This window comes from Musca domestica, unplaced genomic scaffold (genome assembly GCF_030504385.1).
Source record: "Musca domestica strain aabys unplaced genomic scaffold, Musca_domestica.polishedcontigs.V.1.1 24, whole genome shotgun sequence".
NCBI lineage: Eukaryota > Metazoa > Arthropoda > Insecta > Diptera > Muscidae > Musca > Musca domestica.
The window spans coordinates 5865586-5883906 of record NW_026712272.1 but is presented as its reverse complement, the minus strand read 5'-3'; the positions used below and the strand labels follow the sequence as shown (position 1 = coordinate 5883906).

The 18321-nt window shown below is 40.9% G+C and overlaps 3 protein-coding genes across 3 annotated transcripts in view; 1 reads left to right on the top strand and 2 right to left on the bottom strand.

Moving 5' to 3' along the window:
- The window catches only part of LOC101888470 (protein CREBRF homolog), an 85336-nt gene extending 72219 nt beyond the window's left edge, over positions 1-13117 (bottom strand). Inside the window, exon 1 of the mRNA XM_005180344.4 lies at positions 12778-13117. The gene's annotated coding sequence lies outside the window, so the exon portion shown is untranslated. The remainder of the gene's footprint in view (positions 1-12777) is intronic.
- A 1582-nt stretch (positions 13118-14699) lies between these two features.
- LOC101889055 (protein Peter pan) lies at positions 14700-16890 on the top strand. Its single transcript, XM_005180347.4, has 3 exons — positions 14700-15329; positions 15396-15580; positions 16166-16890. The coding sequence occupies exons 1-3, from the start codon at positions 14820-14822 to the stop codon at positions 16854-16856; spliced, it is 1386 nt and encodes a 461-aa protein (XP_005180404.1). The 5' UTR covers positions 14700-14819; the 3' UTR covers positions 16857-16890.
- On the bottom strand, positions 16814-17982 carry LOC101888877 (uncharacterized). Its single transcript, XM_005180346.4, has one exon. The coding sequence runs from the start codon at positions 17852-17854 to the stop codon at positions 16991-16993; it is 864 nt and encodes a 287-aa protein (XP_005180403.1). The 5' UTR covers positions 17855-17982; the 3' UTR covers positions 16814-16990.
- Between the last annotated feature and the right edge of the window lie 339 nt (positions 17983-18321).

The following is an 18321-nucleotide window of genomic DNA, read 5'->3' as shown; positions in this document are numbered from 1 at the left end:
AGAGGACAAGACCCTCTGAGCTTTCTGAGCATCAGGTCGTCCATATAGACTTTCTGAGCATCAGGTCGTCCATATAGACTCCCTGAGTATCAGGTCGTCCATATAGACTCCCTGAGTATCAGGTCGTCCATGCAGACCCCCTGAGCATCAGGTCGTCCATATAGACTCCCTGAGGATCAGGACGTCCATATAGACTCTCTGAGCGTCAGGTCGTCCATATAGACTCCCTGAGCATCAGGTCGTCCATATAAACTCCCTGAGCATCAGCTCGTCTATGAAGACTCCCGGAGCATCAGCTCGTCTATGAAGACTCCCTGAGCATCAGCTCGTCTATGAAGACTCCCTGAGCATCAGCTCGTCTGTGGAGACTCCCTGAGCATCAGCTCGTATGTAGAGATTTTCTGAGCATCAGCTTGTCTATGAAGACTCCCTGAGCATCAGCTCGTCTATGAAGACTCCCTGAGCATCAGCTCGTCTATGAAGACACCCTGAGTATCAGCTCGTCTATGAAGACTCCCTGAGCATCAGCTCGTCTATGAAGACTGCCTGAGCATCAGCTCGTCTATGAAGACTCCCTGAGCATCAGCTCGTCCATGAAGACTCCCTGAGCATCAGCTCATCTATGAAGATTCCCTGAGCATCAGTTCATCTATGAAGACTCCCAGACCAGCAGCTCGTCCATGCAGACTCCCAGATTAGCAGCTCGTACATGCAGACTCCCAGACCAGAAGCTCGTCTATGAAGACTCCCTGAACTAAATCTTGTCTATGGAGACTCTCTGAGCATCCGGACGTCTATGGAGACTCCCTGACGTCTATGGCGACACCCTGAGCATCAGCTCGCCAATGGAGACTCCCTGAGCATCAGCTCGCCTATGAAGACTCCCTGAACTAAATCTTGTCTATGAAGACTCCCTGAGCATCATCTCGACTATGGAGACTCAGCTCGTCTACGGATACTCCCTGAGCATCAGCTGGACTATGGAGACTTCCTCATCGTCAGCTCGTCTATAAAGACTGCCAGAGCATACAGACTCCCTGATCGGCAGCTTATCTATAGAGACTCCCCGATTGTCAGCTCGTCTATGAAGACTCCCTGATCGTCAACTCGTCTTTCTGATGACAAGATTTGTGTTCCTAGGTTCATTCAGCCTTTTTTTAACTTACATAACGAATTAAATATGATTTCGATTTCTCTGTAAATTAATACCATAAGAAAAATAGTAATAAATCAAAGCATAAAATAAAATTTAAATAAATCACTATGAATTACAAAATCCCGACTTTGATTTCAAAATCAATAATGGGATAGCAAAGCATCGAGGAATGTATGGATATATGGCTCTCTATCGGGGGTAAGAAGTTCAAAAGACAAAGACCTAGTCTGGTGGGCCATAGAAGAAAACCCCATAAAAAGAAGTTCTTTTGTTTCCGAAAGGAAGGCGATAGTAAAATGGATGTTTAAGTAATAACCATAAGAATGGGAATAGGAATATAAAAGATCCTATTCAAAACTATGCCAATGGAACGAAACAATATGAATGAGAAAAGCAGACGAAGAAAGGGGGAATTCCCAATAAATCTGGGGAACAAGGACATATTCATAAATGTAAAGCCTGGGCATGTTAGGAGCGGTTATTTGTTGTAAGGATTCTTTGAAAGTTTTATTACAAGAAAGGAAATCTTCCTTGGAAACTATGCTAAAGCATCGTTAACTGTTGTCCTGTGCCTGGCGCAGAGCTTCGGTTTCGAACTATGTGTATCAGCACAAAGTAATTAAAAATACTCAATTTCAATAGCTTAACTGTCTGCAAGCCGTGTGGTGTGTAAAGACTGCTTAAGGATTTATGACAACTTGAAAGACAATGTCGGCTATTGAAAAATCACAGCTATAAACTGCAATCAGGACATTTGAATGGCATCACCTCACTTCACCACCAGCACCACCACTACCTGGTTGGGTTGTAAAAAGCATTTGGAATTATTAAAAAGAAATTCTTCATGCTTTTCATTGTGTACACAGTAAAAAGGACTCCCAAGAAAGGATACAATAAAGGGGATGATCTCAAAAAGAGGCCCCTTTCTTACAAATCATAAAACTTTATGCATTTTTAATTTTTATGAATTGTTATGGCCAAATAAAAATAATACACCCGGTGAGCCAAATTGAATTTCCTGCGCTCTCTCTCTGTCTCTCTCTCTCTACATTTAAAAGACTACAAAGGGGGAAAAAGATCCTCAGTGCAAAACAAATTTTCCCTCCTCCTTGTGATCGGTTTTCCTTCCGCTCAACCCAGCGAAAAACAATTCACAGCAATTGAAATGCAAAATAGTTGTGTAAATAAAAATTTAAATATTTTTAATTTACCACCCTGTCGGGCGGCAAAGCAATTTACATACCAGCTTCCCAAGGAGTTTAAAGTGTTTGCTTGCTGATTCTAAGGACAGCAACCTCAATTTGTGTTAGATGCCAAGGAGGGGGACCACAATTGTTAAATTTAAATTACTTTGCAAATTACAACTGCTCGGAAGTCATCTGGAAAGTTAAGTGTTTTCCAATAAATAGTTTTCAAGAGGTCCCAAGGGCTAGAGGCGTAGTTTGTTCGGGTTCCTGTAACTCGTATGGAAAATATGTAATTATTTCTAATGAATGGCAGAAAATCTTTTGGAAATCAAGTATCCTTGAAAATTGTTTCAAAATAAATTTTTGCAAAAAATGGAAGTTGGTAAAAGGAGGAAAACATTAAAAAAGAAAACATTCAGGAGAATCTTTCTATGAAGATGAATTTGGGGTCATCATTGGAAATATGATGATTAAGTCCTCAAGAAGAAGACCTCTAGTTATTCTATAGATCCGTAGAGATCTGACGATCTTGGAAACTGTATAGACCAGTAGACTAGCTAGCCAACAGGGAATCCTTATGGATTAGCTGGCGATCAGGAAGTCTTTATATCTGACGATCAAAGAGTCTCTATAGACGAGCTGACGATCAGAGAGTCTCTATAGACAACCTAACGATAATCTTTATAGAGGAGCTAACAATCATGTAGTCTCTATAGACGATCTGACAGATCAGTGAGTCTATATAGACGAGCTGACTATCAGGGAGTCTATACAGATGCTATGACGATAAAGGGGGCCCAATAGACGCGTTGGAGACTCCATAAACGAGTTGGAGACTCTATAGACGAGCTTAAGATAAGGAAGTCCTTCGAGACGATCTGACGATCAGGTAGTCTTCATAGACGAGCTGACGTTCAGGGAGTCTTCATAGACGAGCTGACGTTCAGGGAGTCTTCATAGACAAGCTGACGTTCAGGGAGTCTTCATAGACAAGCTGACGTTCAGGGAGTCTCTATAGACGAGCTGAAGGGCAGGGAGTCTCTATAAACGAGCTGAAGGGCAGGGAGTCTCTATAGACCAGCTGAAGGGCAGGGAGTCTCTATAGACGAGCTGATGGGCAGGGAGTCTTTATAGACGAGCTGAAGGGCAGGGAGTCTCTATAGACGAGCTGAAGGGCAGGGAGTCTCTATAGACGAGCTGAAGGGCAGGGAGTCTCTATAGACGAGCTGAAGGGCAGGGAGTCTTTATAGACGAGCTGAAGGGCAGGGAGTCTTTATAGACGAGCTGAAGGGCAGGGAGTCTTTATAGACGAGCTGAAGGGCAGGGAGTCTTTATAGACGAGCTGAAGGGCAGGGAGTCTTTATAGACGAGCTGAAGCCCAGGGAGCCTCCATAGACGAGCTGACGATCAGGGAGTCTCTTTAGACGAGCTGACGATCAAGGAGTCTCTTTGGACGAGCTGAAGGTCAGAGAGCCTTTATAGACGAGCTGAAGGTCAGGGAGCCTTTATAGACGAGCTGAAGGTCAGGGAGCCTTTATAGACGAGCTGATGGTCAGGGAGCGTCTATAGACAAGCTGAAGGTCAGGGAGTCTGTATAGACGAGCGCACGGGCCAGGGTGTCTCTACAGATGAGCTGGTGCCTAGGGAGTCTCTTTAGACAAGTTGACGATCAGGGAGTCTCTTTAGACGAGCTGAAGAGCAGGGAGTCTTTATAGAAGAACTAACGATCACGAGCTGAAGCCTAGGGAGCCTCTATAGACGAACTGAAGGCCAGGAGGTCTCTATAGACGGGCTGAAGGGCAGAGTGTCTCTATAGTCAAGTTGACGATCAGAGAGTCTCCTTAGACGAACTGATGTTCAAGGAGTCTTCATAGACGATCAGAAGGCCATGGAGTGCTGGGGATGCTCAGGGATTTTTCATAGACGAGCTGGCGATCAGGGAGTCTTCGTAGACAAGCTTATGCTCAGAGAGTCTCCATAGACAAGATGATGCTTTGGGAGTCTTCATAGACCAGGTGATACTCAGGGAGTCAGTATAGACGAGCTGAATGAAAAGATCTATGTATCTATAGACGAGACCTGACGGTTTTGTATGGAGAAGATCTATATTGGAAGGAGCTTCTATGAAAAAAAAACTTTTGGGCATATTATAGGGAAGACTTGGAAGACCTTACTGTATTTTTCGGAGGAAACATGAAGGAAATAACTGCAGACCTCTTTGTCTCTAATTAAAGAGATCTGGGTCTGGGTAAGCCTTGTCTTTCTTCGGTGGCTAGATAATGTATTGTATACATGGTCCTTCAGAAAATGTCAAGATTTGAATGCATCACAAAAATCATTTTATCCCAGTGGCATTTTGAAATTTCACATTACAAGAGTCGGAAATAGAAAACGCCCATTGCTGGTGTACAGCTAGCAATTAAAAACCCCGGGGGTCATTACCAAATCCAAAGCTTTTGTCTTTGTCAAAAATAGAGAAAAATAAAGGGCTTTTCTTCCTCAAAAAACTTAGAAGAAAACCTCTTCTATTGTTGAAAATGTAACCCTCATTAAAGTTCAAACTGACATGTAATACAATAGAAACTAGTTCCCAGATGGATGGATGGATGGAGGAATGTTGGCAAACTTGTTTTTGTATTCAAGCTTCCCATTCTACATTGCTTTACACGTGTGTTCCTCGGCCATATGACCAGAAGGATGTCAAAGAATTTCCCTCAAAGGATTTCATAATGCGATCCTCTTTTTGAATAGATGACCACCATTCTATTCCGACATTTTTCAAGTGGGATGGGAAGATGTACGTACAGCTTACAAGGAAACAGCCCTGAACAGGGAAACGAATGCCAATACAAGGATCTAAGAAGAAACGGCGAAACTAGTTTTTGTTTTTTTTTTGGTTTTAAGTTTAGAGGTGGTGGATGAGTCATCCTTCAAATTCATCTCCTAGGGGAAGATCTCTAGTTTCAATTGTTATTGTTGTTCAGCTCTGCATGCTGTTTCTTCTTGCCCGGCTTTTCTATGCCTTCCACCAATTACCACTAATTTAAGAATCGTTTTTCATTTTAATAATGTCAATTTCTCACTGTTCTCTCCTGTTCATCCGTTCGGTTCCTGCCAAACGATGTTCTCTTCATCATTTATGACAAGTCCTCATCATAAAGATGTGAACTCAGAGTCATGTGTCATTTTGCTGTTTTCCACTCCGTTTTACCATTAATCATTTGTAATTAGCCTTTGTTTTGATTTTTGCCCAGAGGCCAAATTTGATTCTCCTTTTTTCCAGAGGATTTTCCCTTGAAATGTTTAACATGCCTTGCTGTATATTACAAACGAGGTTATGATTTATGGAAGTTATCGACACCAATGTCAAATATTTGAGGGGGAAATCTTCTTGAGTTTAATCATTCTTCAAATTTAAAGTCAGAAAAAAAGGAAGGTAAAAAAGTGGCTCCATAGACCAGCTGAGGATCAAGGAAACAGGGGAAAACGAGCTGAAGGTCAGGTAGTCTCCATAGATGATCAGGGCGTCACCATAGACGACCTTATGCTCCGAAAGTCGACATAGAAGAGCTTAAGGCCAGGGAGTCTCTATAGTCTCTATAGACAAGCTGAAGTCCAGGGAGTCTCTATAGACGAGCTGAAGGCCAGAGAGTCTCTATAGACGAGCTGAAGGCAAGGGAGTCTCTATTGACGAGCTGAAGGCCAGGGAGTCTCTATAGACGAGCTGAAGGCCAGGGAGTCTCTATAGACGAGCTGAAGGCAAGGGAGTCTCGATAGACGAGCTGAAGTCCAGGGATTCTCTATAGACGAGCTGAAGGACAGGGAGTCTCTATAGACGAGCTGAAGGCCAGGGAGTCTCTATAGACGAGCTGAAGGCCAGGGAGTCTCTATAGACGAGCTGAAGGCCAGGGAGTCTCTATAGACGAGCTGAAGGCCAGGAAGTCTCTATAGACGAGCTGAAGGCCAGGGAGTCTCTATAGACGAGCTGAAGGCCAGGGAGTCTCTATAGACGAGCTGAAGGCCTGGGAGTCTCTATAGACGAGCTGAAGGCCAGGGAGTCTCTATAGACGAGCTGAAGGCCAGGGAGTCTCTATAAACGAAATGAAGGTCAGGGAGTCCCCATAGAATCTCTATAGATGAGCTGAAGGCCAGGAAGTCGCCATAGACGAGCTGATGCTTAGGAAGTCGCCATAGTCGAGCTGATGCTTAGGAAGTCTCCATGGACAAGCTGATGCTTAGGAAGTCTACACAGACAAGCTGATGCTCTGGGAGTGTCCATAGACGAGCTGATACTCAGGGAGTCGCCATAAAAGAGCTGAGGTTCAGGGAGTCGCCATAGAAGAGCTGAGGTTCAGGGACGTCCACATAGACGACCTTATGCTCAGAGAGTCGACATGGACGAGCTGATGCTCAAGAAGTCACCATAACCCAGCTGAGGCTCAGGGAGTCGTCATAGTCACCATAGACGAGGTGATGTTCAGGAAGTTCAGGCAGTCTCCCACAGGCGAGTAGGTTCTCAGTTGTTCTCCATAAGACAAGCTAGTCTTTTCCCTCATATTAAATGTGTTGTCATTTTAAGATCTTATTTTTCCAGCAAATCATCCACTCCTTAGTTAAGCTCCGACTAAAATAATAAAAATTTTTGTTTATTGTACGGCAGCCGATAGAATTCCAGGCTAAAATTTTATGGAAATTCCAACCAAACAAAATTATTCAGAAAAAAACTAATCCTTACAAAAAAGTAAATCATAAAACAAAAACAATGATATCAGGAGCGAAATCTTTAAAAACAATAAATAAAAGATTTAAATATCAAAGCCAAAGACAAAATGCAGAGATCAGAACAATAGGGGGATTTAATTACAAACACAGGCACACAAAAACAAAAAATACTTACACACACACATACATACATAAAAACATCAGACAGAACATGATGTAAAGTTATTTCACAAGCAGTTTTACAATTAAAAGCGTACACAACAATAACAGCAACATCAAATCGAAAACCTTGGAAGGAGGATATTCACAACTACAGGGAACAATGAAAAAAAAAAAAAAAGAACCAACCCAAAGGAATTTCCAACTTTTTTTCTTTCCAATTTCAATCGTAACTCGGCAAATGGGATGTGCCCAGAATGTGGGTACCCTAAGCGAACAAATAAATACTGCAAAGCAGTGTTCCAAAGTAATGCCAATGAATTGTTCCAAGGGAATGGGAGACAACAACAAGAAATCAACCCTCTTCGTTTGCTTGAGGAAAATGCATTTTCACCCCATTTCCAAAACCAAAGAAGGAACAACTAGATTTCTCAACTAAAAAATCCCCCTTGTTGGGCTTTGCTTAGCTGGTCTTCTTAACTGCCCTCCTTAGCATTGATATGACATGGTGTTTGATTCGGTTTTTATGGATTGTCTTTAATCTTCACAGGGGGTAGAAATATTAGATAGATGGGCGAGCATATGTGCGCGTGTGTGTGTGTGTGTGTTAAGGAGCAATATATGTAAAGGAATAAGTTCTATACAGAGAAGAACTTAAATGGCAATAGCCTTGAAATTAGGGAATCCTTTTAGAAATTTTTAAGAGCACCGGGTCCACAGTAATGAGCCTCTCCATAGACGATCTGATCTGAGACAACCAGGGAGTCTTCAAAGAACCTTTTTATAACATACTTTGAGACCATCTATTTTGAGAGACTACCTGAAGACCAATTAGTTCTAAGAATCGAGCTGAAGATCAGCGAGCTGCCATAGACGAGCTGATGCTAATGGAGTCGCCATAGACGAATTGAGGCTCAGGGAATTGTCATACTCACTCTGATGCTCAGGGAGTCTCCATAGTCAAGCTGATGCTTAGGAAATCTTCACAGTTTTCACAGATGAGCTGATGCTTAGGCAGTCGCCATAGACTAACTGATGGTCAGGCAGTCGCCTTAGACTAGCTGATGTTCAGGGAGTCTCAATAGTCAAGCTGATGCTTAGGAAATCTTCACAGTTTTCACAGATGAGCTGATGCTTAGGCAGTCGCCATAGACTAACTGATGGTCAGGCAGTCGCCTTAGACTAGCTGATGTTCAGGGAGTCTCAATAGTCAAGCTGATGCTTAGGGAATCTTCACAGTTTTCATAGACGAGCTGATGCTTGAGTCGCCATAGAAGAGCTAAGGGTCAGGGAGTTGCCATAGACGAGCTCATGCTCAAGGAATCATTATAGCCCAGCTGAAGGCCAGGCAGTCGGCATAGACGAGCAGAGGCTCAGGGAGTCACCATAGACGAGCTGATGCTCAGGCAATCGCCAGAGACCACCTGATGGTCAGGGAGTCGCCATAGATTAGCTGATGGTCAGGGAGTCGCCATAGTCTAGCTGATGGTCATGCAGTTGTTATAGACGAGCTGATGATCAGGGTGTCGCCATAGACGAGCTGATGCTCAGGTAGTCGTCATAGACCAGCTGATGCTCAAAGAGTCGCCATACTAACTGATGCTCAAAGAGTCAGGATGCTCAGGGAGTCGCCATGGACCAGCTGAAGGTCAGGGATTCGCCATAGACTAGCTGATGGGTCAGGGAGTTGCCATAGCTCAGGCTCAGGGAGTCGTTATAGCCTAGCTGATGTCCAGGGAGTCGTTATAGACTTGCTGATGGCCAGGGAGTCGTTATATACTCGCTGAAGGCCATGGAGTCGTTATAGACTCGCTGAAGGCCAGGGATTCGTTATAGACTAGATGAGGGTAAGGAGCAGTTATAGACTAACTGATAGTCAGCGAGTCGTTATATATTCGCTGATGGCCAGGAAGTTGTCCACCAGCGTGTCTATAAATACTCCCTGGCCTTCAGCGATTCTATAACGACTCCCTGGCCTTCAGCGAGTCTATAACGACTCCCTGGCCATCAGCAAGTCTATAACGACTCCCTGGACATCAGCTAGGCTATAACGGTCAGGGTGGAATAATAGACTCGCCGATGGCCAGGAAGGCATTATAGACTAGCTGATGGTCAGGAAGTTGTTATTGAATAACTGATGGACAGCGAGCCGTTTTTGACTGGTCCCTGACGTTCAAGTGTTTGGGGGTATCAGTAGAAACCCCGTCATTAGATCGTCCATTAAGAATTCCCACAATTTTTCTTTGGGTCCTTCCTTAAGACTCCTCCTTCGTATTCACATCATCCTTAAAGACTTCTGGTCTTTGGACTGCATTGAACCAAAACCCCTGTTTCAACTCTTACACGACATTGATTTCATTACTTTACACAACGGGCCCCCCTCCCAGTACCTGATCACAAAAGGAAGACATCATAGTTTCCCTTAATATGTCTAACCTCTTTACTTCTTACAATACCGTTGGGTGACACTGTCACATAAACAACAACGAAAACAAGAAAGATTTTCCCCTTTTTTAGTTTCTTTCAAAAGGAAAAACCAAAAAGAATCAAAGAATAAAGGACATACTTCTATGCTGTTGCTAACTGGCAACGATTCTCAAGTCGGTGCTTTGTAAAACTCCCCGAGTTACGCGTGATGCTTGAATTGATGCCAATCCACTTACGGTGGTAACAGTTGCAGTTATTGTAAGCAAAGAAGTTGTTGTAGATTTTCTTCTTCAACACAAGAGCATATTGGTGGTGGTGGTTGTAGCGAATTGTGTGTGGAACACGTGCTACAATGTCAATATTTTACATGGACTCTTGCAAAAATGTTATGGAGTACTGCAAGGAGTTGGTAATGGGACAAAAGGAATGTCATTGTGATGGGGAAAATGAGATATGGAAAATATCCGCATGGCAACAGCAGTAGTTGAAAATAGCAAAATGTTATCTAAATCAGCAGTTTGAACTGTACAACTGGGGTTTTAAAGGATACCGAATGAAAATTATCAACGATGGCAGAGCAAACTGACTGCTGCAGAACGAAGTGACAACTTTGCTTGACAAATGAGGATTCCTCAACGAATCAAGAATCATACCACCCCATAATCGTCTCCATTAACTGATCGATCGTCCGATTTCATAAGCCCAGAGGGTTGCACTCCAATTAACCACGTCGCTCGCTATATAGTCAATGAACTGGAATTTGAAGTCCAGAGGTCTCCACAAAGTCAACTGCTAACTGTCATAAGGAGGCGAAGATCTTTCCGGTGTTACAGCAGTATAAAATGCTATCAGTTCAATACCTGCTTGGGTGTTATAGACAGAGCCATCCGAGTCACCATCTGGTGGGGTGGACAACCTTCGCAACCATGCACCTAAGGAAAGACCTTCATGATCTAGAGATGGAGGTATAAGGGAGAGTCTCTAGATCAACAGGCCTATCAAGCAGAACTGAATAGAATTCACTCTAACGCGGTCTCAGGAAACGCGGTACTAGGAAATCATAACCTCCCATTGTAGCTGAGGAGCGAGAGCTGCCCCTACATGACACGCTGCAAATATTTCGCTGCCCAACCACATCTACTCGCTGCCCAGCCACACCTACACCCTGACTAGCAGCTAGTCTATTTAGGTTCCCTGTCCCTAAGACCGTATATTTAGAATTCCTGGTCCTTTTCCGGTCCATTCAGACTCCCTGGCCCTCAGCTCGTCTATTCAGACTTCCTGAACTTTAGCTGGTCCGTTTGGATTACCTGGCCCATCGGCTCGTCTATTCAGACTCCCTGATTCTCAGATCTTCTGATGTTGCTCCCTAACCCTAAGATCTTCTCTTGTGATTCCCTGTCCAGTTCTTCTATTGAAACACCGTCTCCCTCAGCTTGTTTATTGAGAGTCCTTGACCCTCAGTTTGTCTATTGAGAATCCCTTACCCTCAGTTCGTCCATTCAGACTTCCTGGCCTTCAGCTTGTCTATTCAGACTCCCTGGCCTTCAAATCGTCTATTAAGACTCACTGACCCTCAAATCGCTTATTGAGACTCCCCGACTCTAAAATCGCTTCAGACTCACTAACCCTCAAATTGTTTATTGAGATTTTCTGATCCTCAAATCGCCTATTGAAACTCCCTGACCCTAAAATCGTGTATTGAGACTCCTAGGCTCTCAAATCGCCTATTGAGACTCACTGGGCTTCAGCTAGTTCCTAAGACTCCCTGGTCCTCAGCTGATACATTCAGACTCCCTGAACCCAGTTCACCTATTCAGACTCCCTGAGACCCAGCTTGTCTATTCGAGCATCCTGACCCTCGCTTCGCCTTTTAAAACATCCCCATATTCTATTCTATTGAAACTTCATGACCTCAGCTCGTATATGGACCTCAGCTCTTTCATTCAGTCGTCTAAAGAGATACCTTGGTGTCTAACATATCCACCGGGACTCCCTAACCATAATATCGCGTAACTCCCTGATTTTCATTACCTCTTCGAAGACTTTGCATTTTCAGTCCGTCTACCGGGACTACTTAACTTTTAGTTCGATTATATTGGCTTCCTGGCATTCAGCACAGTTTCTGTATGAAGACCCCATTAGTCTCCAGATACTAAGTAACCTTCAGCTCGGCTAGACTCCATTCAATATTTTTATTAATTTAGTTATTCCTTCTGGAACTAAAACTCTTAACTTTCCTTTAAATGTTGCTGCACCTTTAAATTTGCTACAGTATTTCCATTTGAAATAGCATTCACAGCTGTCACCATGGCATGACATTGAAATTCTCAATGCAAATTCAACCTTGAATGTGTACACAATAACCTTAATTTTTTTCTGCTCTACAATTTACAAATCCTTTGCCAGCAGCATAAAAGCTCAAAAACAACCATCCAAACTCATGCTACGAGTTCGCGCCAAAAATGCAATAATTTCATTCCAAGCTTTTAGCATAACTTGCCAGTAAGCCTGTGGCCTACACATTGTTTATATGTGTTTGAGAGCCAACCAAAACTGGTTTATTCAACACATTTCAAGTTGCTCCAAAACTGCACAAGATCCAAGTAATGTGAGTGCATGAATATGCCTGCCAGAATGCATTGTGGCAACGATGCTTTGCATAAATTATGAAAACCAAACGAGGGGAATGAGAACACAAAACTGAACAATCAAAATATAGAACAAACACGTTTGTAAGTCGTGCGTTTTTCTTTGGTTTTGTTGGAGCTGCTTTGAAAATATTTGTTGCCACTGGTGTGGTGTGGTGGCGGCATTGGCTGCTAGTAATGGTGTTGGTGATATGATGGCAAAGCAATGGCGTTCAGTAAGACAACAGAATTTATTTTTCTCCCATTGTTTTTATTTTTGTTGTGTTGTCTCTTCCCACCATAACGCTACGCTTGCTGCTTCCTCTTCCAACACAATGGCAAATAATCATAACAACAAAATGCCAGATGTTCACGTTTTCAGTTTTCAATGGATAAATACCATCCATACCATAAGAAAGCAACAACAAAAATACACGATCAAGAGCAAGTTCAACAATAAGAACCCGAAAAAGAATAACAAAACTTATATACTTACTTTATGGCATATTATTTCAAAATTGTTTTGCAGGGAACACCAAATTTGTTTAATCCATTTTGTTATTAACCATTTATTATTGAAGATTATGATGATGACTAAGCACTGTTTTTGTTTCTATCGAATCAACAATTGGATTTAACACTCTTGGGAAATGGTCTGTCTTTTGTTTTATTTCTGAATTTTATTATTTCCACATTTTTGTTCTAAAATAATCATTTAATTTGCAAGCATTCTTTGTTTTTGGTATATTCTTCGGTAAAAAGGCACAAATATTTTCAATTTTTACACTTTTAACACTTGTTTTTAGTTTATTGTTTTTTGTTGTTTATAGAAGTCAATCATTGGGTGTCTTATAGACAACGAAGACAACAATTTTTGAACGGCGGCGGGTAATCTTGTGTAGACCAATCGACGGCGGCGACGAGTTGTGCTTTCTGTGCCCTCACAACACATACACATTAACAACACAGCTGTTTTTATAAATAACAAACAGGGATACCTAAGTCGATTAGGCTCTACGCGACATTGATAGAGTTACCATCTTAGTAAATACAAGAAGCTGCATCAACACTTGTAAACCATGAAAATATTAATATTCCTCAAAACATAAATCAATTTTTAATGTTATGGTATGTTTTTTCAACAACTTTAACTAATTTGAGTAATTTTTCATTCAACATTTTTCATTTTAAAAAAGCTTTGGCGGTTCATTGTACCACCAGCTGTAACAGTATTCTTCCACTATTAAGGTGGTGGGGATGACGCATTTTAGTAAAAAACAAGTTGAATATCATCTCACGGTTGCGCTTTCCATTCACAGTTACCTAATGATGCCATCAGCCCCTAATCTGCACCAAACTTTTTCTTGATTCATTTGTAGCTTTTGAAACGCTTCTAGCCGTTCTTCACTCCAAAATCGAATATTCTGGCAAATCACGGATAATAAAATTCAATTCATTCTGATAATAAAACTCAAAGATTTCGTTTGTAGGATCGTTCATGGTTATATTATAGTCCAAATTTAAGATATTTCACAGCAAAACAAAACACGAAACGTGTGCGAGTTTTTTATGCGAATTTTCCAAAAGATAAAAGCGAAAAATTCACTTTATTTATTGTGACCTAGTTTAAATTTGGTTAAAAATTTTAATTAGAAAGCCAGTCCATTGTACAATGTTGGGCCGTGGTAGAATTAAGAGAGTAAAGTCATTTCAAATTAACATTCCCAGTTCTACTTGAATAAAATATTTTTTTACAGTGGACGTGTGTTGTGGAAACATATATACAGTTTTAGTGTGAGTATGAAGGGTTTTCAATAATGTTTATATTTTCAAATTCTATTGAAATATAAATTCATATATGGTCTGTTCCAGAACCTGCAAGAATATTCAAATTTTGCAATTTTCTCCGATATCATAAAGGGAAATCGGTTATCGTAGTGAAAACCTTTACTTTCAGACCAGACAGCTTTTGGGAAATACAAAAAAAAACGTTATTATGTTAGGAAATCGATATCCGTGAATTTCCATCTATGTTTTGCGATTTTTGTCAAATAAACAAAAGAACTTATTGAATTTTATATTAGTAAACTTGTGCTTACAATACTCTGGCTCCAATGTTGCATTTTTGTGAATTTAAACAATCTGTCCTACCTTGTAATCATTTCTTCAGCGCAATTCGACATTTCAGTTCTATTTGTCGCCATGACTATTCTCATGTTGAGCGGTCTAAATCGATCTATAGACCCCTGATGTTTCACGTGTTAATGTTTTGATTGGAACAACTGTTGCGGTGTATTGCCTCTTCCTTCATTCGCATCTTTCCCAACTCTCTGTGTTGGTGTAAACGTGTATATAGTTGTTAATGTGTGTGTGTGCAGAGTACACTGTACCTTCCCATGATAAGTCGCCGCCGTGAAAAAGTCGCTTCGCTTCGTTGTCTGATTGAAACACGCGGTGGTGGGCAGTCAAACATTTTGTTTTCATTTGAAATTTAACTGGGTATATTTTGAATTAAAAGTTACTTAATAAACACAAAGAATGGGCAAATCCAAGAAGAAACATCCCAAGAAGCGTACTGCCGCATTTAAGGAAGGCGAACCGAGTGAATTGGCCGAGGCACCTCATTCCTTCATTATACATCGTGGTCTGTCCTGTCCATTCATTACCGACTTGACATTGGATTTTCGTCGAATTATGGAACCATTTACGGCCAGTGAATTGAAGGAGAAGAAAATCAATCGTATAAAAGATTTTGTTGCTGTTAGTAGTTTCTTTCATGTCTCGCATATGGGTATCTTCAATAAGGCGGCTACCCAGCTGTCGTTCAAGGTGGCTCGTTTACCCCGTGGTCCCACTCTAACATTTAAGGTACATCAATTTACGCTAGCCCGCGATGTGATATCACAGAATAAGAAGCAATTTATCGATGAGGGCATGTTCAAACACTCACCGTTGGTGGTGATGAATAACTTTACGGGTGATGGTAAACATTTGAAGCTGATGGCCCATACCTTCCAAAATATGTTTCCTGCTATTAATTTGGCGGAGGTGAGTTGAAATGAGTTTGTGTGTTTTCGAAAGGAATTACAGATTTTTTTTTCATTTATGGTCCAGGTTAATATTGCAACAATAAGGCGCTGTGTTTTATTCTCATATAATCCCGAAACAAACTTGGTCGAGATGAGACACTATTCCATACAAGTTGTACCTGTTGGCCTTAACAAAGGTGTCAAAAAACTGGTTATGGGGAAAATTCCCAATCTAGCGAAATGTGAAGATATTGCCGAGTTCATAATGCAGTAAGTTTTGACGATTCGAGATATTGGAATTTTCTATAATTGGACAGCGACTTTATGATGGATGTGTCAATACAAAGGCATATAAAATAGAGGCTATGTAAATATGTGGGTCTTTTTCTATTCAAAAAGTTCCCCCATGGACCATTTTGTGCGGATGTATTCTAAAGAGGGCAGGACAATTTCAAATATAAGCATAGCGAAATAGATTTATATCGGGACTTAATAGGTACATGACCCATGGACAGTAAACAAAAAATGTTTTTCTCATAGAAAAGGAAGCCCACTGTTTTTCTTCGAATATTCGGAGTAATGTACAATAGGCGAATATTTTCCAAGCTAAACAAATGTGAACAGACATGGTTTTTGGCCAAATATGGGTTCACGATTTAAGCATAGTTTGTTATTATTGATGGGATATGCGTAAAGCAGCTCTTTTGCTGTTGATCTTTTTTGAGAACGATATTTTAAAATAGTCATATGTAGTCTCTATGCACAAGCTCCCGCATTGACGTTTTTTGTAGGAATTTGATGTATTCGTTAAACTAAAAACCTTTTAATTAACATTGACTTTTTTTTATTTTTCAGGGATGGAAACGCCTCCGAGTCCGAAGCTGAAGACGATGAGAATACCCAAGTAGTTCTACCACAAACGCTCAAACGTAAAGGCAATCTGGAAAATAATAAATCAGCAATTAGACTCCAAGAGATTGGACCTCGTATGACAATGCAACTGATGAAAATCGAAGAAGGCCTGTTGACCGGTGAAGTTCTCTACCACGATCACATTGTTAAGACAGAAGAAGAAAAGGAAGAACTTAGAAAAATGGTGGAAAAGAAACAAAAACTAAAGGAACAACGTAAAAAGCAGCAAGCCGAAAATAGGGCACGGAAACTCAAAGAACAACAAAAGAAATCCAAAACCCCTGGTCAAGGCACTGAAGAGGTTGACTACGAAGAGGTGGCTGCGGCCAGTGATTTAGACGACGATGCCGTCTATTACAAAGAAGAAGTGGGCGAAGAACCCGATGAGGAACTTTTCAAATCCACAGAACCCGAATCGAGAAAAAGAACCAAATTGCCACCTAGTTTTAAAAACAAAAAACCCAAATTGGAAAACAACAAGGACGGTGGCAGTAAAAAAGACTTCAATAAAAACGGTTTCAAAAACGGCAAATCCTTTGGTGACAAGAAAAAGGGATGTTTCAAGGATAAGGGCGACAAAAAGAAAGGCGGTTTCAAGGATAAGAAATCGTTTAAATTTAATAAGAAAAAATAACACTGTAAATAATTTATTAGGGAACTTTTTACAATCAACTATTCGTTTCTTTTTTTAAGTTTATGTTAACTTAAAGTAAATAAAATATATTTTTAATAACTAACTTACATAGAGCCACACACTTATTTAACCAACTAACCAAACATTTTCTTAACCATGCCCTTGTAATTGGCATTGCTGGTCCTGCGGCACTCCACCACTTTGTGATACAGATTATTAAACTCCTTTTTCTCTTCATAATTCGGGATCTTCTCTATAGTCTTTTGGGCCAGATCAAATTCCGACAAATGATAATAGGCCATGGCACGACGGTAGACACTCTTTTCGGATGGCGAATTTTGTTTGTCCACAAAATTGGTTTGATAAATGACATCTTCATAACGTTTGGCATTCAGCAAACATGCCGCCAAATTAGTTTGTATTTGCACAAAAAGCTCATATAAATCTTTTCCAGCCATGCCATCACGTTTCTTGGTCAGACCCTCAAATTCCTTAAAGGAAATCAAACACTTGGCTGCCCTGGCAAAGTATTCATGGGCAAACACCGGATAAGTTTTGAACATTTTCACACCATTCTCTTTGTATTTCAAAGCTAGATGATACATTTCCGGCACACTTAACTTGTGTATGGGTTTGGATTCCTGAATTTCTTTAAGGCTCATTGTTATGCGTATCTCATTGCCGGCCTCTTTTGTTTTTATCGTACACAATGCCTTTTCACCGATGACCATTTGTTGTACAAGCATTTCCAAATAATAATCCACCGGACTTAAGGCACTACCCATTTCCATGCTTTGTGATTTATTTAATTTGTCCTCACTTAGATAAATCGATTCACGTCCATTGAGATTTTCCACCTTCTCCACACAAATAACTACCTTGGCCACGGCATGAGGCTTTTCCAATTTAGTAAAGTCATGAGCAAGAACTTTTTTGTGCAATCCTTTGCGTTCCAATTGCCATTCAGTGCCAATATACCATTCCATTTTGTGCACCATTGTGGAGGTTTTTGATTTTCAAATGAAGAGTTTTCTTCTGAGCGAGAATCTTCGAGATTCCTTGCTGTGGCGCTCGGAAACAAAAATAAAAGGCGTCCCACTGAAACAAATGAAAAGACAAAAAGGTAATGCCCGATAAAAACCAACAGAAAGCAAAATAACCGACAACTATGTTGTTTACGAATGAGGCATGAGAAAAATGCAAATGTAGTTATACATAAAAGCGATCCAAACTGAAGAAGACAACAAGGTCGGACCGGTGATAATTCGAAGAAACGCCGATATTTCTGCTAATCACTGTAAAATGATAGCATGATTTCTGCATAAAAGCGGAGATCTCATCAGAATTGAATTTGTTCTTTGAATTTTATTATTGGTCTCTTAAATATCGCTCTGTTCCAGAACTTGCAAAATTAGTTTTGCAATTTTTTTCGATATAATAAGGGGAAAATCAGTTATCGAAAAAA